This window comes from Clytia hemisphaerica, unplaced genomic scaffold (genome assembly GCF_902728285.1).
Source record: "Clytia hemisphaerica strain Z4C2 unplaced genomic scaffold, Clytia hemisphaerica genome assembly, whole genome shotgun sequence".
NCBI lineage: Eukaryota > Metazoa > Cnidaria > Hydrozoa > Leptothecata > Clytiidae > Clytia > Clytia hemisphaerica.
The window spans coordinates 292,562-318,873 of NW_027103734.1; the positions used below are offsets into that span (position 1 = coordinate 292,562).

Sequence of the window (26,312 nt, forward strand, 5' to 3'; positions counted from 1 at the left end):
ATTTTTAAACACAGAATTGACAAGGCTTGCAAGGCTAATTTCGATTTAAGTAATTCTCATAAATATCATATATAAAGAACTGTGTAGTCTAATCATCAATCAAACCTGTTGAAAAAATTCATTCCAGACTCGAAATTTCAAAACCTATTTCCGAAAAGTTTTCATTGCACTCTTAAGAAATATCTCTTGTAAAGTCTGAACGGTCTTAAGAAACATGTAAGAAGATTTTTTTCACGATTGTACGCTGATTTGATGAAAAAAAGGAAAACCTTTTTTTAGTAAGTTTTCAAAAGTGGTTTTACTTAGAGGAGATATTCAAAACTTTCTGAAGGGGTTTCAACAAAAGGAAGAATTGGTCTTTTTTTTCTAACAAATTATATCGTAAACCAGAAATTTGCATTTACAATATGGACAAGCAACATTTTTCTGCGGAAAATGAAACTTCTTTTTGCTTATATGTTTTTTTGTAACAAACTACACGAATTTTAATTAGATCTCAGTTTACCAGAACATTTAAGACAGAAAATTGAGAACAAAATAAGAACATCGTAAGAACATGGTCAGCCAGAGAATTGAAGAAGTTTTCCACATTTGCTTAAAATTATCTGAATTCAAAAGAAACTTTCGTAATTTATGCAGAAAATCTATAACTTGCAAACTTTAATTTAGAGCAGATTTGTTCGACTTGAGGGCCAATTTTTATAAACCAAGGTGATTTTGTGGATTTAGAAGAATTAATTTCAAGACCACCAATAAAAACAACAACATACATATAAGAACACAAGGCTTCGATGACCAAATGCCAATATATAAAGAATAAGTTTTAGGGACATTCTAAGGTTTTGAGGACGTAACACACCCAATTTCTTAGCCTTAGGAATTTCCACATGAAAGATTATATAAATTAGTGAAAATAAGAGGCCGAGCATTATTTTTTACCGATAAGCATGGGGTTCGGAGTCGAAGCACCTCGAAAGAATCGAGCATTTTGTTGTGAAGGGTCGAATGTGTAATTGTGTTGACTGCCTCCAATCATTTGAATTGCCTGATTGGTAAAGAAATAAAAAAATATAACTTTGGTCGATATACAGTGTGTCCAGAAAAAACGAACAAGAATCATAGATCATATAGAGGGAAACTTAAAGGTTTTGGTTTTACATAAGTGTTCCCGTTTCATATCAAACACATATTTCATATCAGGACAGTGTCTGCCTATTGTAACATTATGCTGATATAAGCAAAAAATGTTTTTCTTTTCATCTTTCTGCCAATCTTGCTCCACATCCGTGTCAATTCAATGTGAACAAGCAATACTTTAATGGACCTACCTATTTATAAAACGAATAATTAGAATTTAATGGAAGTAATGTATAATTTTAAATTTCGAATTATATATCTATTGGAACGGAGAAAGCAATTAAGAAACGCCTTTTCGGCAGTACTAATGTGCATCTATGTGCAAAAAATCGCAAAAAACTAATGAGAAAATCTCGAGAAAATCTCAAAAAACCGCTTTTTTCGGGACATTTCCGGTTCTAGCGGCCGGAAAAATTTCTTTTTCGAAAATTGGGCTCTGTCACATTTTGAGCATTGCCATTTTACATCATTGTGCAAAAAATCATGAAAATCTGTCGAGTATAAATTGAAAAAATGAAGGAAAAGCGTTTTACGCCGGTTTTCGGCTGTTCCGGCGATTTTTAAGGAGTTCCGGATTCAAAGGATGATTTTTTTGGAAATCAAACGATGCTAAGTTTTGGGCATCATCATAAAGAACATTTTTCTGTAAAAAAACAATTAAATAAGTTGAAAAAATGTGACGGAAATGTGAAAAAACGACGATTTCCGGCACATTTCCGGTTCTACAGACCGGAAAAAATTTTTTTTCGGCAAACGGTTTTCGACACCTTTTCGGCAGTACTAATGTGCATCTATGTGCAAAAAATCGCAAAAAACTAATGATAAAATCTCGAGAAAATCTCAAAAAACCGCTTTTTTCGGGACATTTCCGGTTCTACCGGCCGGAAAAATTTTTTTTTCGAAAATCGGGCTCCGTCACATTCGAGGGTTTATAGTAATGCACCTTTGTGCAAAAAATCAGAAAAATTGAATGAGCCAATCTCGAGAAAAATTGGTAACTAACGAACGAACGAACTAACTAACTAACCAACACGGGTTAATTTATAGGACCTTCACCCCACCGGGGTAGGTCCAAAAAGCTTGTAAATTAAATTGACGAGTAAGCAAATGATATCACTCTTATTTAAAAACAAAAACTTTAAATATGTGTGTTAATAACAATGTGCTTATGATAAAAGGAAATGATATAATAACGCAGTGATTAATTCATTTCATATCTCGTAGAAAGCATTAAAACTAATAGGAAAATAGAGTTTAGACTTACAGTATCCACAACTTTGCTATGCTTAGCAGCAGATAAAACATCCCTATTGGTAAAAAAATACAATAAATGAGAGATGATTCCATTTGTTTTCCACGATTCTTGCAGAGCTTCCGTGGCGCAATTGGTTAGCGCGTTCGGCTGTTAACCGAAAGGTTGGTGGTTCAAGCCCACCCGGGAGCGATCATTTTCAATTTACAAGTCTTTTCTTAAGATATTAATTTTCTGCCACTTTCTAATTCTAATTCACAAAACCTAGTTTGCCTGTATTGAAGAAATATTACATGAAGATGTAAGACAACCATAGAAAAAATTACAAAAGAAAATAGGAAAACTTTAATCGAAGCTGGCAAGTATTTGATTGACATATTAGATGTGTTTGATTGACAGGTTTGAATGGCTCAATCTTAAAATAGATTGCCTTAAATGCTAACCTGAGATTTTCGTCTTGCTTTCTTCCAGATTGGATCTTCTCATTTTGTGGCTGTGTACCCTCTACATCATTGCCTTGTTTATTCAAAGAAGGGGTAACAGCAGGGTTTGCGGTGGAGGTTGTTGGGACATCGACCTCCTGTAGGAGGCTTTCATTACCAGCTTCAACATTAGCTTCGTTGTCAGCTGTGATAACTGTTTCCGTAACTGGAATAGCTTTGATAGCTATCCAAAAAAAGAGATTTAATAATTTCGCAAACATCTGGCATATCTAGAATCTAGTGTGATTAGTCTAGGCTATAAGGCGGTCTCCTACCTTTCTATTTCGTGGATACAGTCTCATGTATTATCAGTGTTCAAATGGTAAATAAATAGTTACTTACTTATATAAGGCACGTTTCAACATTCAAAGATTCTGCCTTTAAACATGAACCTTGAAATACAGAAAGTTCGTTAAGCAAGGTATCGAAATCTTACCTGACAAATGAGTAACCTCTTTTATGGCGGAATCTCCTTGAAGTTGACGCTGACGCAATTCCATTAACTGCAATTCCAATTCACGCTCGCGTGAACGGGCTTGCGTTTCCAATTCATGAAATCTAACAATAACCAAAAACAATAACAAATAAAGAACCGAAACTTGGTTTTCAACTTTTCAACAACATTTTTCTCAACTTTATTTTTTTGAAAACCGTTGGATCCTTTTGTCAACACGTGCAGAATATTTTAACGTCAATGCAGGGAATTCTTTTGCAGCGGAAAGTTTGGGAAAAAAAATGAAGGCATTGAAATGTACTTTCGAAGAATTGACGTCAGCGTGTAGAAAAGGTGTGGCATTTGACACACAATTTCCACAAGAAGAGCGTTAGTTTACTCCATGTTTTCGTTTGCATTGCGGATATTGAAATAGGAAGTCTGCATGCGGCTCAGTCCAGTTGTTATTAACATTACATCTTAAAAACGTAGCCAAAACAGAAATCAACATGTAGTCTTAATCTATAGATACTTTTAGTTTATAGAAGAAGATACAAAATTACAATCAACATACCTGTCTTCCGAGTTGATATCTTGCATTCGCATCAACAATTCTTGTTCTTTCTTCCCTAATTCAGCCATTTTCTCTGCTTCCATCTTCCTTAATTTATCTCCCAGTTTCTGTTGAAGAAACTTCTCTTTATCCTCCAAAGCTCTCAGTCGTTCGTTCTCCATTCGATTCATTCGTTCCGTTACATTCTCCTCCTTTACTCGTAATTCTTTATCCAGTTGAGAATGTTTCAAACGACCTTCGCTTTCTAATTCCTGTTGCATTAAGAGCTTGTCCTCCTCAGTCTGATTCAAAATCTCATTCAATTTCTCCTGTCTTTCAACTTCAAGCCTTTCGCGGAAAACTCGCCCTTCTTCGCTTAACTTACGTCTCCGTTTTGCCTCTTCGGCATCTAGCTCTGCAAATAATCTCTCTCTTTCAAGCTCAACGGTATCATTCAATTCTTGCATTTTGACCGCGCGTTTTGTTTCGACGTCACCTTGAACGCGTTTGTATTCATCACTCATTTTCCGTTTCATCAAGTACTCTTCTTCCTCCAACTTCTTCGTTAATTTCTCTCTCAAGAATTTCTCTTCCACGTCCAAGCTGTCCTTCAACCTATAAAAGTAAAGTGCACATCCAAATTTGATATCAACATCATACCGCAGACAAATTTATCGTGAAAGCAAACACAAAAACGAAACTCTAGCCCAGATTACAGCCATATCTCTGTTTTCAGAGAGTAATATAAGGCAAAGTTGTTCATTTCGAATGCCAATACCAAAGATCTCGAAGATTCTAAAAATATTGCTGCAAGTTAATTAGACCATACCTACCTATACCTTCCGAGGTAAAGTAATTAAAGAACTTGAATTAAAAAAGAACATAATAGTAAAATCTGAGCAACTTTTATATCAACAGCTAAATTTATAATACAAGGCAGTTTAATTGTGTGAGGCGCAAGCACCAGCAAAGACAAAAATTACAAAAATTGACCAACCTTTCACGATCACCCATATCGTGTTCGAGAAGAGAACTCTCATCGAGGCGACGTCGAACAAGTTCTTCTTCATCTTCAAGACTCTTCAATCGTTCCTGTATCTCTGCCTCTTTAAGTTTCCCTTCCTTCTCCACATCAGTTATTTTCTGTCTCTCACTCTCAAGCCTCTTGTTCACCTCATCAATCTCGACCTCCAAGTCACGTTGCTTCGTCTTGGTCTGTGTCTCAAGATCTATTAATCGGGAACTCTCTGCTTCAACTTCTTGTCTCTTCCGATCCTTTTCAGCCTCAATTTTTGCCAACTCTTTTTCCTGTTGCTGGATCCGCATCTTCAAATCGCGTTCCAAATCTTCCAGTTCTCTACGACGTTCAACCTCCAATGTTTCCATCTCTAACATTCGCCTCTTCGTTTCAGATTCAATCTCCTTCTTCTTATTCTCACTCTCAGCAGCTATCTCCTTCCTCCTGGTTTCATGCTCTGCTTCAAGACGAAGCTTCATTTCAGCCTCTTCCTTTGCTAAAGCCTCCCTTCGGCGATGCTCTTCATCCGACAACGCCCTTCTTCGAACATCTTCGTCAGTAATATTCACACCCTTTAGTTTTTCTTTCCCATCGACTTTGGGCGAGGAGGAGTCAGTGGCGGCTTGAAGCTTCGGTGAAGTTTTTTGTTTGGGAGTTGAAATTGCAGCATCTAAATGATACGATCGAAATGTCTGATTAATTGATGGGTTGAGAGAGGGCCGTTACCAAGCACGAGCAAGTATTTAAAATTCAACAGTTCAGTAGCTAGCAGTTTTTAATATTCTAGAGATCTTTTTGAATGTCATTAGCTTTAAATTTAAGTCGTCTCTTCTATACAAAAAGCTACCTTACACTTAGTTCTTAGTTACGATTCTCTTACACTTGAGACATACCTTTGGTTGGCTTACCAACATTAGCTTCTGCAACTTCCATTTGCTTCAAAAGAAACGCTTCTGCTTGGTCTTCGCCCTCCTCCAAACTTTCTTGAGTTGTTTTAAGAACGTTTGAATGTTCACTGAATGAAAAGTCACTCGAATCTTCGTCTAAAGAGGAATGAACACTTTCATGTATTTTCAAAGGAAAATCATCCAATTTGCGTATTTTTCTTGAGTTATTTTGAAAACGTTCGAATGTTCACTGGATGAAAAGTCACTCTAATCTTCGTCTAAAGAGGAATGAACAATTTCGTGTATTTTCAAAGGAAATCATCTAATTTGTGTATTTTTCCAGAGCTATTTTAAGAAAATTTGAATGTTCACTGAATGAAAAGTCACTTGAATCTTCGTCTAAAGAGGAATGAACACTTTCATGTATTTTCAAAGGAAATCATCTAATTTGTGTATTTTTCCAGAGCTATTTTAAGAAAATTTGAATGTTCACTGAATGAAAAGTCACTTGAATCTTCGTCTAAAGAGGAATGAACAATTTCGTGTATTTTCAAAGGAAAATCACCAAATTTGTGTATTTCTTCAGAGTTATTTTAAGAAAATTTGAATGTTCACTGAATGAAAAGTCACTTGAATCTTCGTCTAAAGAGGAATGAACACTTTCATGTATTTTCAAAGGAAATCATCTAATTTGTGTATTTCTCCTGAGTTATCTTAAGAAAATTCGAATGTTTACTGGATGAAAGGTCACTTGAATCTTCGTCTAAAGAGGAACGGACAATTTCGTGTATTTTTAAAGGAAAATCATCAAATTGTGTATTTCTCCCAAGTTATTTTAAGAAAACTCGAACGTTTACCGGATGAAAAATCACTTGAATCTTTGTCTAAAGAGGAATGAACAATTTCGTGTATTTTTAAAGGAAATTCATCAAATTGTGTATTTCTCCTGAGTTGTTTTAAGAAAACTCGAAAGTTTACTGAATGAAAAGTTACTTGAATCTTCGTCTAAAGAGAAATGTATAATTTTGTATAATTTCAAAGGAAAATCTACCAAGAGCTGACAAATACTCTAAGAACGAGGATAGCTTATTTGTGTATTTCCGAAGGAAAATAATTTAATTTGTACATTAAGAGTGTTTGAATGTTTGTTTGCTGAATGAAAACTCGCTCGAAACATTTTGTCAATTTGTGTGTGAGGGAAACTCTCTTTTGTCTCTTCGAGAAAGCTGAGCGAAAAACTATTCAGTTTTACCTAAAACTATTCAGTTTTACCTAAACGGGAATTTTATGTAATTTATTCATAAATATTATTGCGTTCTTTCAAGAGATTTTTATTAAAAATAAGGAATGTGAGATTTTGTGTACTTCAAGAGGAAAATTAAATTTTTGCATCTAGAAAGGAAATTAATTTTTCGTGCATTATTATAAGAAAATTCATCAATTATTGAAATTCTCTTTCGTTCTTTCTTTTTGTTTTAGGAGCGTTCGAAAATTAATAGATCACTCGATTCTTCATCTAAGTGGGAATGAATATTCTAGAAACTCTCAATTCTCTCTTGTTTTAGAATAAATTGGAAGATTACTTGATTTTTCAACTAAGACAATTTTGTGTATTTTTGAAGGAAAATCTATCAGTGGTTGCCAAATCCTCCAAGAATTGTTCTGGGAGCGTTTGAATGTTCGCTGAAAAAGAAATCTTTCGACTCATGTAAGAGATAGATAATTTTGTTGTTTTATAGATCTCAGGATCTTTCTATGGTCTGCGCAAAGCCTCAAAAATCTCTTTCTCTAGAACTCTTTTACAAAGCCAAAATATTCAAGTTACAAGATTTTGACTTTTAGCATGAAAACAATAGTAATCTAACGCAAGACAAAAAAGATTTAGAGGTTTTGCTCAGTAACATACCATGAATATACGGGCAAAAGATCTTAAACTATTTGATTAAAAAAAAACATTTAAAAACTGTCAATTAGATTATCCGTTTTGATCTAGTTCGGTGCCCACCCTGCTTTACCAAACCCTAGAAGAGGGAGGGCTTTTTTGTATTTTTAAGGAAAGTATTTTTAATCAAGTTTGCATTTCTTTGATATTTTTCAAATGCTTATTGGACCCGCCTGAGTAAACGTACCTTCAGATAAGACGAAGTCCTTGTCAGCGGCAACTTGGTTTTCTTTAGCAGCTGCCACAGGTGTTTCCAAGACCGGCGGTGGTATATCTATCTTTGTTTTACTGAGGCGTTTCTGTTTTTGTTGAAGCTCCCATTCACTCTCTGTCTCAGTAAAATCGCTTGTTTCTTCATCATCACTGAGTGTCAAGTCCAGTGGGTTCTTTTTACTATTATTGTTTTGGTCTGCTTTTTTCTTGGTGGTTGTTGAAGCCCCTGGAACTGAAATAGAAGGATATATTTTTCCAAGGAAATTAATTGAATTGTGTGTTGTTATTGACGGATTTTATTGTTTTGAAATTATAATATAATTACTGGGTGTCCTAGAAAAAAGTTCCCCCTCTTTGAAGTGAATTTTCTCGAGTTCTATGAACTTTGAAAGCATCAATCCTTTTGTATTATATTTATTGTAAGACAAGACACACAATGTTTTTTTATTCATCAGGAAATGTATTTCCATTTTTTCCAAAGCACGTATTTACAAGATTAACAATTCCTGCAAAAGCCACCTTAAAGGTCTATTGTGTAGTCTACCTTAAAGGACAACGTAGAAAAACTTGATCGTTAATAAATTGATAAAAGAAGTGCTTTCTTTGATGATTTGATACCCTCATTTTTCGCCTTTTTTCGACTTTTTTGAAAAGTAATGTTGTAGAATTTATTTATTTATTATCGTCTTTTGATCTTATTGACAAAATGGGCTCTTCCAGAAAATGTCCGCACATGAGGGATGGAGGATATATTGTCCCGGAGGGGGGGGGGTAGCGAAAAATCAATAAAATTTGCCTTGTCCGGGGGGTAAATTTGCTCTGTCTGGGGGTAATTTGGGTTATCCGGGGGTCAACTGATGCTTGTCAAGGGGTTAAAACCCGTTGTCCGGGGGGCCAAAAGTCACTTTGTCATCATTGAAAATTGTTATATCCTCCACCCCCCATATTAATTTTTTTTCTGGAAAAGCCCTTTGACAAATGACCCCTCAAAATTAAAGTTTATCCTTCCTCTTTCTAATGCAAAAGGATTGATGCTTTCAATGTTCATAGAACTCGAGAAAATTCACTTCAAAGAGGAGGACTTTTTTCTGGAGAAAACGAGAAACCGTCGCAAAATGCTTTCTACAGTTCAAGTCTCTCTGAAATTCGAACAAATTGGATCTACCTTCGAGGTTCGAATTAGTGAGAGTAAACTGTACAAACGGTTCAAGACATTATATAGCATTCTATGGCATTCTATTTCGAGATCTCCGTCGGTATTCTTAGATTGAACTATGCGATCCCTCTATTTTAACCTTCTTCAAATGGAATGAGCTGGAGTTTTTATTTTATAAGATAAGTCCCTAATTAGTGATTTGGAGTAATAGAGATGATGCGTTCTTTAGAATAAGTAAAAAAATTGTTTTATCACAAGTTAAAGACTTTATTTTTACAAAAGTCTTCCCGTTTCATATCAGACACATACTTCATATCAGGACGGTGTCTCCCTATTGTTATATTGTGCTGAATATACAAAAAATTGCTTTTCTTTTCCTCTTTCTGACCAATCTTGCTCCCCAAAAAAAGCTTGTAAATTAAAATTGATGAGCAAGCAAACGATATTACCCTTATTTAAAACAAAATCTTTAACGACCAACCAAATAAAAAAGAAGCTTCTAAAAACTCCGACCAACCCACTAAGCTTCCATTACTGACTTAGCTGTACACTTCGTATCAGTTTGAATCGTAGAATTTTATATACATTACATATACATAAAATATTTCAATTTCTTGTAAGAAGAACCAATATACTTTTGGAGATCAAGAAATTAATGATGAAAAAAAAAGAAGAAAAAAAAAAGACAGCTCTCCTGATCTAAGTTCGTCAACCTTTCAAGAAAAAAAATACGAATGACGGATTCTTTGATCGAGGCTAGACTTTCTTATTTACGAAAAATGTATTTTCAATCACTTCTTTATGCCTTTTAATTTTTCACTTCTATCTTCTAGTAGAAGAAGAAGAAGAAGAATGGTCCATCCTAATCACGAGGAACTGGCCTAAAAATATATAATAAATATAATCCTAGGAAATCACTACGCTAAGGACAATAAAAAGTCACTAAATTAAATTCAGATGTGAAAACATTAAGAAGAAAAATCTAGCATTTTGAAATATACTACACATTTATCAATTTTCTCCAATTACCACGATCATTAATCAAATCAAACCAAATAGATTTCTCAATATCAAACCACTTCAAGGCTTTATAAACACTTCTACCATAAGTGAACTCAGGCGAACCAACCAAACGAGCATTACATACCCAACATGATAATAACTTTCTCGGTAATCTATCAAACGACATACGCGATACATGACCCAACCAGGATATAATTGACGATTGAAGATATAAAATTCAATTGGTTGGATATTCAACCTTGTCAACAACGATTCCGTACTTATTCGGTACAGAAAGACATGGGAACGATTTATACGACACATTGAACGCATACATGCATGGTGAAAGTTACGCATAAGACGAAGTAGGTGCTCAGTGAGGGACCACGACTCAGCGCCCATAAAAAGCAATATCGGTAGAATGAGACATATGTAAACTACACTTTTAGCCTCATCAAAAATGACACGAGAGGAAAATATTGACGTTCGTTGGGCTCCGAAAGCATTGCTAGCCTTTTTGATACGATTGGTAATATCAACATAATCCTTACAGTCCCTTGATATAAAGCAACCAAGGTAGCAAAACTTGTCAACGATGGGGAAGTAAGTGTGCGCACAGAGCTTTATGGGCGAGAGATCGATTCCGTCATAAGATTCAGGATCAGAATACGATTTCGGTGGTTTCGAAACAAAAAGGATTTCCGTCTTTGAGGGTTTATCCGGAGTACGAATATCACCAACATGAATTCCCATCCCAAATTTCAAGAAGTGAGTGATCAACAGCGGAGAGTAAGTTTCTGTATCCGATCTACTTTCAAAAAGCACAGCAGTATCGTCTGCATATTCAGAGTCGTCTACGGAAAAATCAGATCCTTTGGTGTTGTATCTCCGTCCTGTTAGCGTGAAATCTGTGCGGTACATGCATAGCGGTCGATCGTGCATTTTCCGCCATGTTTGCATTATTGCGGCAATGTAGATGACAAATAACACGGGCCCGAGGATGTCACCTTGTTTAACTCCGATTGTGCAGGGCATAGTGTTATCAACCGAATCAACTTGAAAATTTACGTGTAGAACTTTCAAAATAGAAATAAGTTTGTCTGACAAGCCGAACTTTTGTAGGACTTGCCAAAGCAATGATCTGGGCACCCTGTCAAATGCCTTGACAAGGTCAAGAAAGAGTACCCATGTTTCTAAATTGTGTTCTCTGCGTTTTTTAAGAGCAAGTTTGATCGCGAATACAGCATCCATGCAACCTCTACCTTAACGGAAACCACATTGTGCCTCATGATCAAGATTTTCAACGAAAGGTTGGAGTCTGTTGTGTATTATGATAGCCAGAACTTTGTATACTATCTCCAGAAGCATGATTCCCCGATAGTTGCCTGGCTTCGATAGGTCACCCTTTTTCGGTAAGATGACAAGTTTTCCGAGATCCCATTGGGAGGGGTAAGTTTCATTTTCCCAGATATCAACAACAATCTTGACAAAATAATCGAAGCAAAGTTCCTCTTCCGTCAACGATTTGAACATGGGAGCAGTTAAGCCAGATGCCCCTGGTACTTTATTTTTCAGTCTCAATGCTGCCTTTCTGATTTCTTCAACGCTTGGAGTATTACTGAAATCGTCATTCAAGATGCGCGGTGTTGTGGACGATAGGACGGAAGGGTCATAAACTTTTTCACGATTATAAAGTTTTGAAAAATGGATTCGAAAAACTTCAGCATTTTCCTCTGACGAAACGCACTTACTTCCGTCCTCTTTTTTCATCATGACTTGTTTTGGTGGAGGGGGTTTACTGAAGCCATTTTTGTACCAAGATTCAATGCATTTGGACTTCTATTCAAGCGGTTACATGAGTTCATAATCCAAGTGCTTTTGGCAACATTAATAGCGTTTTTGAGTTCCTTTCGAGCACGTATTGCAGCTGCAGTTGTGCGACGTGTGATGCGTTTTGTTTCGTTATAAACTGCGATATTACGTTTCTCAATTAAATTCAACAGTTCTGATTCATTTGCTGAGAACCAGTCGGGTGGTTGACGAGTGATTTTTGGTAGGACTGAGGATGCCTTTTTCAGTTAAGCTTGTTAAAATGGTCTCTGACTTATTATCAGAACCATTATCAAAACTAGTAAATCTTGCATTTAGCACTTCTCAATTCCCTCAAACTCTAAAAAAGGCGAGGGTCACTCCTGTCTTTAAAAAGGAAGACAAATTTCTGAAGAAAAATTATCGGCCAATTAGCATATTGCCAGTTTTTTCAAAAATTTATGAAAGAATCATGCATGACCAACTTTCATCTTACTTTGATGGCATTTTTGACTCAAGACTTTGTGGGTTCAGAGCTAAACACAGCACCCAGCATGCTCTAATCAAAATGATTGGTCAATGGCATCAAAGCTTGGATACGTCTGGTAAAGTTGGAGCAGTTTTAATGGACTTATCTAAAGCTTTCGATTGCATAGACCACAAACTTTTATTAGCTAAACTCAAAGCTTATGGACTCGATGCTAAAAGTCTTGGACTTCTCAAATGCTATCTGAGTAATCGCTATCAGAGAACAAAAATCGGCTCTGAATATAGTGAATGGTTGGAAATACATCTTGGTGTTCCACAGGGCTCTATACTCGGACCCCTTTTATTTAACATTTTTTTGAATGACTTATTCTTTTTCATAGTCAAAACCAGCATTTGCAATTTTGCAGATGATAATACATTGCATTCTTGTGCTGAAACTCTTGCAGAGGTCATCTTAAATCTTGAGTTTGACTTAGAAATTATTCTAGATTGGTTCTCAAAAAACTACCTTGAAGCAAACCCTGGACTGTAACAAGACTACATATGAGGAAATCACTAAAGTCCACAAGCGGGCTCTGAGAATATTACTTTGTGATTTCCAAGAAGACTATGAATCTCTGTTACAGAGCGCCAAGTGTAAAACGGTCCATGAAATTCATCTTCGCTTCTTACTTTGTGAGGTTTTCAAATCTGAGAAAAAATTAAATCCTGAATTCATGCAGCAGGTCTATAAATCAAAAACAATTAAGTTTGATTTGCGAAACAAAGTCTTGATGTCAATACCCAAGGCTACCTCCCATCGTTTCGGAACGCAATCCTTTTTATTTCGTGGAAGCTTACTTTGGAACCAAATTCCCGAAAATACTAAGCTTAAGCCTTCCATCGATTCATTTAAATCCTCACTTAATGAAATAAACCTAACAAATATTTGCCTTTGTAAAATATGTACCTAAAAATTTATAGTTTCACTTTATTATATAGTTTTATAGAAATTATCTTTTCATATAATCATTTTTGTCAATAGTTGGTATAAATTAGTATTTAATTATAACTATGTAACACCAACGTTAAATAAATCGGAAAATAAAAAAAAAAATAAAATGCAGTATCTTGAAATGATTTCTCCAAGGATTCGTACTCTACGCGATCAAGAGATTGTAATTTTGAAGATAGGGAGTCGATAAATGTACTACGCAATTCACGATCAACAAGCAGTTTATTAGAGTCAATATTGGAAAGTGGACGCTTTGTTGGTGATTTTTTGATGAAACGAGCTGCTATTCGTAATTTCATCCCCACAGAGAGGTGATCTGAATCAAGTAATGGTTTTGAAGCAAACACATCAACAACACGTCGAAAATCAGTTTTTAGTACAAGTAGATGATCAATCTGATGCGGTAGTTTAGATCGAGGGTGTCTCCACGTTGCGTAGTTCTTTTTACGGAAATAGGTACTACAAGCGACGAGACGATTGATTTCAAGGAAGGTAGTAAGTCTTGTACCAGCATAATTACTATGAGGTAGACCAAATTTGCCTACTGAAGATATTTCAATCCCACTTCTCTCATAACTAATTCCGAGGGAGGAATTGGTATCACAACCAACGATTAAAATATCTTTCGGACGTTTCGAGTTTATACAGTTCTCAAGATTCTGAAGAAAAGTGTCCCACAAAAGTGCGTCTGCAACTCCTATAGGGGCGTAAGCTGAGACGAGAAAGATATCGATATTCTTGTCACGATTGTCTTTTAACGAAAGTCTGGTCGCAATTATTCGATTTCCAAATTCGGTGAAAATGGGTGAGCCTGCTTCTTTCCAGACTTGGGTTGCAGTTTTGTTAAGTACGATACCGACACCACCTTGTCCTCGTTTGCTTTTGTTATCGGATGCATTTAACCCATTCAAAATAAAGGTACAGTCATTTACGATCTCGACCGATTTACTGCTTTTCCATGTTTCTTGTAGACAAAGTGCAAATGTATTTTGTCGTTTAATTTGGGTAGAAAGTTCATAAACCCTTTCCGTAGTTTTAATACCTCTAGCATTTTGTGTAATAAAGTTCAGTTGCTTGAATTTCTTCGCTTTCTTTGGCATGACAAAACTTGGGCTCGCGACACCACCAATATTGGTAATACAATGATCTTCTCCGATTGTGCGGTAGAAGCAAGTTACTTCCAGCTAATCACAACCACCAAATGAGTAGACCATCATGATAGCACAGCCATAAACATCTATGTGAGCATCATGGTTGTTGTTGTTCTTCTGGGTGCGGCAGCTGACGGATCTAATGACACCGATTCAGGTGGCCGCCACACCCTTTTTTTGATTTTTTGGTTTCTTATTCACTAATTCTTAATGGAGTGATTTTTTTTATCTGTGATTTTATCTTCTAGTAAAAATGATAGAATAGCGCTCTGCGTCTCACACGTCATAATTATTTCAACTAGAAATTTGTACGAGTTCCAATCCCACAGTTCATTTCGAAATTATTTGAAAACCGTGAAAGTTATTACTACCTTTCTTTTGTAAGTAGTTAACGTGCAACGGCAAATAACGCAAACGAGGATGGGATTGCAAGTCGTACAAACGAATAAGTTTCTGTAGATTTGTTAATATTTTTAGATTCAGTACGTTGTGCTTTTTTTAGATAAAGAGTTTCGGATTTAGATCTCGTGTTAAAGGTTTTGTTTTTAAATAAGAGTGATATCGTCTGCTTACTCATCGATTATAATTTACAAGCTTTTTAACATTGGATTGACACGGATGTGGAGCAAGATTGGTCAGAGAGAGGAAAAGAAATACAGTTTTTTGCTTATATAAGCATAATATAACAAAAGCAAGACACTGTCCTGATATGAAACATGTGCCTGAATTGAAACGGGAACACTTAAAAATAAAACCTTTAAGGTATATTAATATTATGAGTATTGAGAATAACAAAGCTGCAGTAAAAATACCATTATCAGGAAGGTCGAAGGAAGCACTCATTCCATCGGGATCTGACACTGAGCTGACGTCGCTACCAAGGTCCAGTCCCAATTCTGCAAGTTGTTTCTGACGACCTGAGAAATGAAAAGAGTGAAAATCATCAAATTATCAGAATGTGTACCGTATTGCTTCGAATATACCGCCCTGGCGTTTATTTGTGGCGTTTATTAATTTTTATGGATTTTTAAACAAAATGGACGTTTATTAAATAATCTATAGCCAAGGTCATTTTTATAAAGTGAAGGGGCATCTTGTTTTGCGTTTGTGTTTTCGTTTTATGCCAGTCCAAAAATTTCATTTTAAAAATGTAAAAATGGGTCAAAATTAGTTTGAAAACTGAAAAGAATACTATTATTAACATATTAAGTTTTTCTCACATATAACAGTCAAGAAAACCTTGAAATCGATAAAAACCTCGATTTCTGACGAAATATAAATGGTCGCGTCTTCTCTAAGGAATACATGGTTTCTCATTGTCAGAGAAATGCTCATGACAAATTTTGACTTTGGGTCAATTTTGGTTTAGGAAATATTCCACTTTTTGGTACTGCGCGTGCGTGCGCATGCGCAGGGTAAGAAAATCGGGCTTTTTGTCGATTCAGCAGAACTTCATTATCAGAAAATTAGCCTATAATCGGTTAGTTAGCCGATGGATAGTAAATTTATTAAAATTTCTGTTTCCAAAATTGAATGTGATATCAGTTTAAGTGAAAAAGATTCTTTTGGCTTTGGGCAATGAAGTAATGGTGAAAAATAGACGCGACAACTTATATTTCGTCAGAAATCAAGGTTTTCATCGATTTTCGGCTAAATAGCCTATATAAAATAGTCTAAATAGCCTATGATAGGCTAATCAGCCTATGATAGGCTAATTTGAAGGTGTTCTTGACTGTATAACTCTACCTTACAGCTACTTGTTTAAAAAATGACCTTCCTAGAATCTTTAGGCCGGCGGATTGTAATAATAATTATTCTTTGGAATAATCAGGCCTGAATAAAACCACTACAAGGCTTCATTTGCCATAATGTTAAGAACACCCGATTTCAAAGGAAAATAGACAAAAATATTCAAAAATGGCGAAAATAAGAACATGTTACCAACATTTTTAAAACGCTAAGACTTCATTCCAAGGCCTCAAAATCTTTGTATCTGTCTGTAATTTAAGTCACTTATTCCTCCAATGACGTTTGGAGGCAAGTTACATTTCTTTCAACTTCAGGGGGTACCTTTAACTTTAAGGAGGATTCACATGCCCCTGATCAACCCTTGGGGGTCGAGATTCTTAATCAAATCACATAAATTTACGCTAAGTGGCACCATAGGGAAAAATATGGATTAACTAGAGAAATGTATTTAGGAACTTTTAACTTTAACATCTATATATCATACAGGAAACTTGTAAAAGCTTTAAAAGAAGTGCGAACAAATAAATGTGCAATCAACAGGCATTTAAATAATTATTTATCACTCACAGGTCATTTTAACCAGCTTTTTGTGGTGTTTGCCAATGAAAAATAAACAAATAATTTCAGGGTGAAAGTTCACCAAATCAAAGATTATAATAATAATGCTATACAAGTTCGCAGGCCACCGTGCGAGCACATGGGCCTCTATAAACCGCTCTTTGTTCGGTTTACAATTTTCTTAAGATAGAGTTTTTTTCTAGGGCTCCCCCTGACTTTGTATTTAAAGCTTGCATCCTTTAGTGACGTGTTCATTTCTTGGGCTTTCATACACCACTCTTTGATTGTCTTCCTTTCACTTTTCGTAAGATCTTCTGTCACACGGAAGGGCAATTTTTCTCCTTTAGTGATTGCTCTTAACACTGTATTTTTGTCTTCTTCGTTTGCAAATCGAACTTTTATTGGTCGATAGCGTTTTTCATCTTCCTTTTCCTTCGAAAATTTTCCGATTCTTTGAGTTTCTTCAATCTTTATATTCCTTAAGCTTAGTTTCTTAGGTAAGACTTTTTCATTTAGATATTATTCATCGTAGATTTTGGTTGACTCCTCTGAATCTTCAGTGGATTCGTCAACACCACGAAGAATTAGATTGCACGCCGTGGATTGAATCAGTCGTTCCTCCTGTTTTTCCCTTCGAAGTACGTTTTCTATGCTTTTCTCGATTTGCCTCGACGCGACTGCTGCGTAGCTTTGTGATCTATTTTCTCCTTTCTATAAGGGTGGGGTAAATGCTAAAGTCTAATAAAAGCTAACTTTCCAAAACCTTAAACAGTACGGCACGATACCCTATTTTGAGGACTCCATATTGTTAAAACCGTCCCTGCATATAGGGACGTCGTTATATCTAAGGAGCTCTTTTTTCCTACTGATCGGGAAAAAAAACCCGATCTAGTGAGTAGAAATATAGATATCGGTCCCTCATGCTGTACCGTAGAAGACCTGGAATGTTATAACAGTTGTAGATATTTCGTTTAATTTCAAAGTAAATTTGCATGAAGCTACTTTGGTAACGGTTTAGCTTTATCATTACCTTATTATGGGAGGTTATTAGAGGTATAATTTCAGATCCCCTTTTATTCAGACCCCCTCCCCCGTTAATGAGATTTTGAATAAGTTTCGGAACCTCAGAGTACACGTTTTTTAATAAGAACATTAAAAAAACTTTGAAACCTTCGGATGTTCTTATTTTTCTGAGTTTAAGCCTAAAAATATTCTTAGCATGTTGTTATTTTCGCCATTTTTTGGGCATTTTTGTCCACTTTCCTAAGAAATCGCGAAGTCTTAAAATGTTCTTAACATTTTGGCCATCGAAGCCTTATATTCTTATAAAGTTTGTACTTATAAAGAAAAACGTGTACCTAGCAATTTTATCTAAATCCTTCTTCACTGAAAATACAAATCATCATTTAGGTGCAACAACAACAACAAAAGGAGACGCCCTTGTATATTATTTAGATGGGATAATTATCAGCTAAATAAGAAAATCAAGGGAAAGCTAATCAAACAAAACATAAGAAACTGCCATTTTTAGAGGCCAATCTCAAAATACATAATTCGAGGTGCTAGCCTGTTAATGATCAAATAGAAAATAGAAAACGTATTTATATGTTAAATTGGTACTTTTCACACGTAATGGTATAGAATTTTCAGTATAAATACCAAGCTGTGAAAAGACTGGCACACATCTTCCTGAATCATTGTACAAGAGGTACAGGTAGATAAAGAAAGCATCAACATGTTGAGGTTGACACTGGCAATTGTGTTTGTGGCTCTCGCAGCTCAAGCCCAAGGAGAGGAGGTAAGTGCTGTAAACACTTTTCTTTTATAAGAACCAGTAAAATTTTGCGGAGGCTGTTCTTATTTTTTCTTGACACTTAGAGTCTCAAATTGTTCTTATCATGTTCTTATATAGAGTGTAAATGAGATATTTTAGGCTTTAAACCCAATTTTTACTATTTTAACACCTAAATTGCTTGAAATTGAGTAATTTCAGGCTCAAAATTTTTCTAATTTTGTGGCAATTTTGAGCCTCATTGTTCTCATAAAAAAAGTGTATATTCTATGCGATTTTTTATTAGGAATACGTTTATAAGGAACTTGAGGCAGAAAATAGTCCGAAAAATAAGAAATTACGAAGGAACTGTTCAGGCTTAGAATAATAAAACAAGTAATTTTTAAGTTACATACTTAGAAAATCCAAACTTAGCAGCTTGGTAAATAAGGAGCTCGATAAGGAACTTTGAGGCTGAAATTCTCTTGAAAATATAACAAACAGAGCCAAGTTAAAGGTTTCATTTTTACACAAGTGTTCCCGTTTCATATGAGACACATATTTCATTTCAGGACAATGTTTGCCTATTGTTATATTATGTTGATATAAACAAAAAATGATTTTCTTTTTCCTCTTTGTTACCAATCTTGCTCCACATCCGTGTCAATTCAATGTGAAAAAGCTTGTGAATTAAAATTGATGAGTATAAGCAAACGATACAACTCTTATTTAAAAACAAGACCTTAAAGGCCGGACTCCACTTTCGCGCGAAATGGGCGACCGTTTTTTTCTAACCTTTTTTGTCTGAAGAAAAGATCACGTCATAAAAAAGTTTCGCGCGAACAAAAAAAAAGTTGAAAGAAGTTTTTTCATCCGTTACGTCAATTTCGACCAATGGAATTGCTTCATTTTCAACCGTCCAATAACCTTACAAAAACGTCAAAAAAAATAAATAATAATAATATAAAAAATGTGTACATTTACGAGGCTTTCTAAATCAGGATATGGAATGATTGCTCTAAAATAAAAACTTTCTGATGAACAGAAGCTAAAATCATATAAAATACCGACTCTATCTAATCATCTACAGTATCTATTGTTTTTTCTTTTTTAGAACGAAAAGTTCCCAAGCTTGAGTCCATCAGCGTCCTTAAACCCAAGCTGGCGCCCATCGTGGAAACCAAGCTATCGCCCATCGTGGAACCCAAGCTGGCGCCCATCGTGGAAACCAAGCCATCGTCCATCGTGGAACCCAAGCTATCGCCCATCGTGGAACCCAAGCTGGCGCCCATCGTGGAAACCAAGCTATCGCCCATCGTGGAACCCAAGCTATCGCCCATCGTGGAACCCAAGCTATCGCCCCATCGTGGAACCCAAGCTGGCGCCCATCGTGGAAACCAAGCTATCGCCCATCGTGGAACCCAAGCTATCGCCCATCGTGGAACCCAAGCTATCGCCCATCGTGGAACCCAAGCTATCGCCCATCGTGGAACCCAAGCTATCGCCCATCGTGGAACCCAAGCTGGCGCCCATCGTGGAAACCAAGCTATCGCCCATCGTGGAACCCAAGCTATCGCCCATCGTGGAACCCAAGCTGGCGCCCATCGTGGAAACCAAGCTATCGCCCATCGTGGAAACCAAGCTGGCGCCCGTCGTGGTTCCCAACCTGGCGCCCATCATGGTTTGATGACTCTGAGATAGACACAACAGGACGCCCATCAGGCAGACCAAGTGGACACCCATCAGGCCGACCAAGTGGACACCCATCAGGCCGACCAAGTGGACACCCATCAGGCCGACCAAGTGGACACCCATCAGGCCGACCAAGTGGACACCCATCAGGCCGACCAAGTGGACACCCATCAGGCCGACCCAAGTGGACACCATCAGGCCGACCAAGTGGACACCCATCAGGCCGACCAAGTGGACCCCACCCCATCAGGCCGACCAAGTGGACACCCATCAGGCCGACCAAGTGGACACATACCAAGTGGACACCCATCCAGGCCGACAAGTGGACACCCATCAGGCCGACCAAGTGGACACCCATCGGGCCGACCAAGTGGACACCCATCAGGCCGACCAAGTGGACACCCGTCTGAGCCAAGACCAACCGAATAGGCTTTTAAAAATATTTTATTATGAAGAATAAAAAAAATTGAATACTGTACCAAACCTTTTATGTGGAATATGTATATGGAGAAAGCTTAATTACAACTAGCCGTATGCGCAGCGTTCCCAATCCAGCGAATCACTATACATATAAAAATCTCTGAAGGAAGAAATATAGCTGCCGAAATAGTGATACGATTTTTATTTAAACATTGCATTGCAATTTTTAACCACAATTAAGTAAATGGCTTAGAAGAATTATATTTTCGATCTTTTTAGCCATCGTGACTAGCCATCGTAGCTGGACATTCGAGAGCGACTTTGAAAGACTTTGAAAAGTTTTGAAAGTGATAGGGAGCCGCTATAGTAAACAGAAAGTTTTAAAGAGCATCTGAATAAAGAATCTTCAAAAGCAAAAATCATATTTGTGAAGAAGGTTGATTTTAACCCATCCAGCTCCGATGTTGCTGTAAAGAAAATAGTATACTGGCGTCTCAAAGTTAGTCTAGTGGTAGGAAAACTGCTTGGGGTGCAAAAAGACGATGGTTCAACGCCGTGAAGAAGAGGCTTTGTAGAGCTTTGTTAGAATTTCGAACACTTTTTACAGAACGTTGTAAACACACACGTTTTAGCGTATTAATATATAGATTACTTCTCTAGTTTCTATTTTCATAAAAATCAAGTTCTTGGGATGTTCTTGTTTTTATGTATTTCAAGCCCGGAGATTTTCGTAGAAGGTTCTCGCATTCTCCTATAGAGTCTAAAAAAAGTTCTTAAAATATTCTTAATTTTTCAGTCTCGAAGTTTCCTCTCTTTTTTATTGACAAGCATATCTGGATCTGGTAAAGTGGCAGTTCTGTACAAAGATAATGGACTAAACGGTGGCACTTCCTGCATTGTAGGGTATCTTTTAGTGCGTTTTCTTTTTTATAAGAACTAGTTAATTTTTGAGACTCGGCTGTTCGAATTCTGATGACACTTTGAGCCTACAATTGGTTCCATTAAGATTGTTCTAAAAGTGTTCTTAATTTTTGGCAATTTGAAGTCTCGTTAGGAAAAGAATTGGGCGTGGGTTTGGAACATGTCTTCAAATGACGCTGGCGGGATTCATTAGAATTGTTCTTATGAATAAAGAAGGTATGTTCTTATACTCAATTAAAAAGGTGTATAACGTGAACACGGGTAAGTGTGATTTGTGACGCTTGTTAGCTGTCAGCAAAAACCTTTTTCTACAATGTTAACTTTTGTCATAAACTATACCAAGTCTAGCTGATAGGAATAGAGTTCCAAGATTATTCTGTTTTATTAATGCTGGTTCTAGGCCCCCCCAAAATACTGGTTGACCTTTAAGATGCTATATCTTTCACTCATCTTCTAAATTCGCATATGTATCTGCATCTTTTTGACAGACATTACAGTTGTAAAAAGTTTCCTATATCCTATTTTCATGACTCATTTTCAATATCCAAGGAACTAGAGTGAGTATATGCAATTTTTATCTAATTTGGGGCTGTAATAGTTCCTTCAGACGCAAATATGTTATTTTGAATCGTTTTAAACCATCAAAAACATACTCGTTTTTAAGTATAACCATCATTCTTAACCACCAGAATTTTCATTTTAATAAAGACCTACGTTTTGGGGGCCATATACTATACCTGAAACTTAACTCTTGACACGTTTTTGGGTTTTCTTAAAAGTGATGCTTAAAAGAATGTGGAAAATTATTACAATGGTGGCTTTGCGATCGACTTTAGTAAATCTGAACAGAAAATAGAATTATGTTTCAGCAAAATTTCTTCTTTCAAGACTTTCTACCAGAACGAAAATCTTAAACTAAATTCTGAGCTGGATTTCTGTCAACCAACAGAGAAATTTACTGAACTTTAGACTGGAGTCTACAGTAGTTATAATCCGTGGAATACAGTAATATGATATCTGTTGTTAGGGGATAATATCAGTCCGTGTAATACAGTAATATGGGGTTATGCGATATTTGTTGTAAGGGGATAATATCAGTCCGTGTAATACAGTAATATGGGGTAATACGATATTTGTTGTAAGGGGATAATATCAGTCCGTGTAATACAGTAATATGGGGTAATACGATATTTGTTGTTAGGGGATAATATCAATCCGTGTAATACAGTAATATGGGGTAATACGATATTTGTTGTTAGGGGATAATATCAGTCCGTGTAATACAGTAATATGGGGTAATACGATATTTGTTGTTAGGGGATAATATCAGTCCGTGTAATACAGTAATATGGGGGGTGGGGTATAATCCGATTTTGTTGTTTTAGGGGATAATATCATCCGTGTAATACAGTAAATGGGGTAATACGATATTTGTTGTTAGGGGATAATATCAGTCCGTGTAATACAGTAATATGGGGTAATACGATATTTGTTGTTTAGGGGATAATATCAGTCCGTGTGTAATACAGTAATGGTGGTAATACGATATTTGTTGTTAGGGGATAATATCAGTCCGTGTAATACGTATGGGGTAATACGATATTTGTTGTTAGGGGATAATATCAGTCCGTGTAATACAGTAATATGGGGTAATACGATATTTGTTGTAAGGGATAATATCAGTCCGTGTAATACAGTAATATGGTGGTATACGATATTGTTGTTAGGGATAATATCAGTCCGTGTAAATACAGTATAGGGGGGTACGGGGTGGGTAATACGATATTTGTTGTTAGGGGATAATATCAGTCCGTGTAATACAGTAATATGGGGTAATACGATATTTGTTGTTAGGGGATAATATCAGTCCGTGTAATACAGTAATATGGGGTTATACGATATTTGTGGGATAATATCAGTTGTGTATACAGTAATATGGGGTAATACGATATTTGTTTAGGGTAAATATCAGTCGTAATTAATACAGTACTATGGGGTAATACGATATTTGTGTTGGGGATCATATGGGTATACAGTTGGTTGTAATAACGGTTTATATATTTGTTGTTAGGGGATAATATCAGTCCGTGTAATACAGTAATATGGGGTTATACGATATTTTTTGTTAGGGGATGATATCAGTTTGTATACGACTACGATTTGCCCATTCTACAATATTTTGCTTATTTCTCACTGTGTCTGAAATATTCGTCTAGCATGCTAGACTAACTGAACAAGGATTTAAAAATTGACCGGAAAAATGAAGAATGTTTAAAAAGTCTTACCACTTAAGGGCTTCTTTGCTTTATTTTCCTTTTCTTTGTCATCATCAGCAAGTGTCGCTTCTACTTCAACAGGGTTCTTTTGCAAGTGAACTGGAGAGTCTTTCTTCAGCGCACCCGTGCTACCATGTTTGCTGACGGTCAGCATTTGTTTCTCAATATCATCCATTTCATCGTCAGAGGAATTGTCAAAGTCGTTACCTGAAACAACGAAGAAAACAACGAACTTAGGCAAAAAAACTTAAAACTTAATTAAGAACAGGTAGAAAATCTTTAAAACATTTAAAAAAAAGCTTTTTGTTAAAATTTTATAATTTTATAAATGACAGTGCACCTTAATACCATTAATTTTCGTGCGTCTTTCATTTTCGCGTCTTTTATTTTCTCTCGCCTGCGCGAAAATTAAAGGGTGAGCGAATATCCAATACATAAAAGGCGCGCGAAAATTAGAAAAGCCGCGATTGTGTTAATTCTACAAACTACAAACCTCCTGTCAGCTCGGTTTGAAAGATACTACCCCCTCCAGGGTTCTTGGGATCCGTTGTTGTTTTGTCGCCTTTGTTTTTCTGTGCTGCTAGCCTCTCCTTAAATAAACGAAACGAAAGTAAAATGGTTGGAATTGTTACCAATTGTTACACACAAACATGATGATAAAAAAAGTAACCGGTTAACAATGCTATAAAAACACTAATATAAAGATAACTCGTGCGTAGACATCATTTCTCTCGTTTTCTATTTCTGACGTCAAAAATTATAACAATTTTTTATCTCTTTTCGCTTATGTTTTCCGCTTTATTTCGCTATTCTTCCTGGATAAAGCGCTAAAAATCAATCGAAGCTGAAGGAAACGGTTAACAAATACAATCATGACCGGTTTTTTTGGGCTGTACTGAAAATATTGCCCTTGGACAAAGCAACAACCTCGCAAGCTCGGTCGCTACTTGACCTCGGACAATATTTCTCAGTGCAGCCCACACTAACCGGTCATTATTGTATTAATACCGTATCATTACTTCGAATAAATGCCCCTCCCAAAAAGGCCGGGGTGTTTAGTTAAAGTAATACGGTAATTCAATCAGCATCGTTGACCCTGTTACCAGCATCCATCAGTTGCTGTGTTTTTTTGATATTTTTCCAGCAAATACGCAAAATCTATAGTTGGCAGGGATTCTTTGGGGGGGGGGCTAGCATATAGTAAGCAAGACATGTAACGAAAAAGTTGCAGCATTCTAAGTTTCCTGGTATTTTCATTTGATTGGCTTTTTTATTTTGATCACGACTATTATCCACAGATATCATATAAAAAACACTTTATAGAGCAAAACAACCCGAATGCCGCGAAGGGACGAGGCGAGAGATTGGACTTGAACGATCAAATTGCGGGCACCGAAATATGTTCTACTTACTAAAGATGGCAGATTATTTTGCTTCAGCTAGGAATGAAGAAGCTTCATCTAGTGGTTTATACAAGATCTCTGTAATAGTATATACAATCAGTGCCATAACATATTGGCAATTTTGGCTATTTTACCATTTTTCGAAAATTGAAGTTCGAGCAGAAATGTCAATTTCGGGCTTTCAACTTGATTTCTTCAAATTATTTCGATCTGGGAGGGATTTATTGGTGTCTAGGCTAATTTCAAGACCTACCGGACCATTTTTTAACTTTTGGATCCTCAGATCCTAAGGTCCTAATTTTAAGTCTAGTGTTAAAACTCTACCCTTCCAACCTAATTTAGAGTGCTTCCAAATTGTTTGTGGTTATAAAATTTCGCGGGGAATGTCCCTTTTGTGCCAAGTATTTTGGCACTGATTGTAGTCAAACAATTAAATCGTTGAGAAAATAAGCTGAATGAAGTCATCATACCATATCGTAACTTTCACCGAGGCTGAAGTCTGATTCATCGTCACCGCTTGTGGAAGGTTCGAAATCGCTGCCACGTTCCGGTGTACGAGGTGGTAGCATCTAAAGAAGAAGGAACAAAAATAAAAGAAAGAGTTACCTTGAGAGAACTAATTACTGCGGAAACTAATTTTCGCGGCACTAATTTTCGAAGGAACTAATTTTTAGCGTTTTGGGTGCCTTCCGTGAAAATTAGTTCCACGAATGCAATTTTCACTATAAATTCTCGAAAATTCCTAGAAAAATAAACGAATGTCGACAAAAAGTGGGTGTCAACCACGAAAATTGGTTCCCCGAAAAACGCCAATTTCATACCCTCGCACCGCGAAAATAAGTTCTCTTAAGGTAATATTGTTTTAGCGAGTACCTGACCAGAACCCAGGATTTTTTCATTCTATTTTTCGCTGAGTTAGACTTTGATGAATTTCGAAAAATAGTACATTCGATTTAACACCTACTCTCTATTGAATTTACTAAGAAAAAGACAATGACAACAGA

The 26,312-nt window shown here is 36.3% G+C and overlaps 2 protein-coding genes and 1 non-coding gene across 4 annotated transcripts in view; 2 read left to right on the top strand and 1 right to left on the bottom strand.

The window, feature by feature from the left end:
- LOC136805032 (trichohyalin-like) overlaps positions 1-26,312 on the bottom strand; it is an 85,333-nt gene that overhangs the window by 34,471 nt on the left and 24,550 nt on the right. For both annotated transcript variants that reach the window (XM_067061566.1, XM_067061565.1), the window contains exons 19-30: positions 25,779-25,877; positions 24,399-24,495; positions 23,915-24,112; positions 15,331-15,435; positions 7,892-8,149; positions 5,769-5,918; positions 4,855-5,545; positions 3,879-4,472; positions 3,308-3,429; positions 2,833-3,055; positions 2,402-2,444; positions 940-1,045 (exon numbers count right to left, since the gene is read on the bottom strand). In XM_067061566.1, coding sequence (XP_066917667.1) covers positions 940-1,045; positions 2,402-2,444; positions 2,833-3,055; positions 3,308-3,429; positions 3,879-4,472; positions 4,855-5,545; positions 5,769-5,918; positions 7,892-8,149; positions 15,331-15,435; positions 23,915-24,112; positions 24,399-24,495; positions 25,779-25,877 — 2,686 coding nt within the window. The remainder of the gene's footprint in view (positions 1-939; positions 1,046-2,401; positions 2,445-2,832; positions 3,056-3,307; positions 3,430-3,878; positions 4,473-4,854; positions 5,546-5,768; positions 5,919-7,891; positions 8,150-15,330; positions 15,436-23,914; positions 24,113-24,398; positions 24,496-25,778; positions 25,878-26,312) is intronic.
- On the top strand, positions 2,508-2,581 carry Trnan-guu (transfer RNA asparagine (anticodon GUU)). The gene has a single exon. It is a non-coding gene; the product is annotated as a tRNA-Asn (tRNA).
- Positions 18,498-20,465, top strand: LOC136805024 (uncharacterized). Its single transcript, XM_067061556.1, has 2 exons — positions 18,498-18,623; positions 19,711-20,465. The coding sequence occupies exons 1-2, from the start codon at positions 18,561-18,563 to the stop codon at positions 20,281-20,283; spliced, it is 636 nt and encodes a 211-aa protein (XP_066917657.1). The 5' UTR covers positions 18,498-18,560; the 3' UTR covers positions 20,284-20,465.

Bases quoted from the DNA above. Each gene is read 5' to 3' on its own strand.
- LOC136805024 (XM_067061556.1), top strand. From the start codon at position 18,561: ATGTTGAGGTTGACACTGGCAATTGTGTTTGTGGCTCTCGCAGCTCAA. The intron at 18,624-19,710 runs GTAAGTGCTGTA...TTTCTTTTTTAG, and splicing joins CTCAAGCCCAAGGAGAGGAG to AACGAAAAGTTCCCAAGCTT.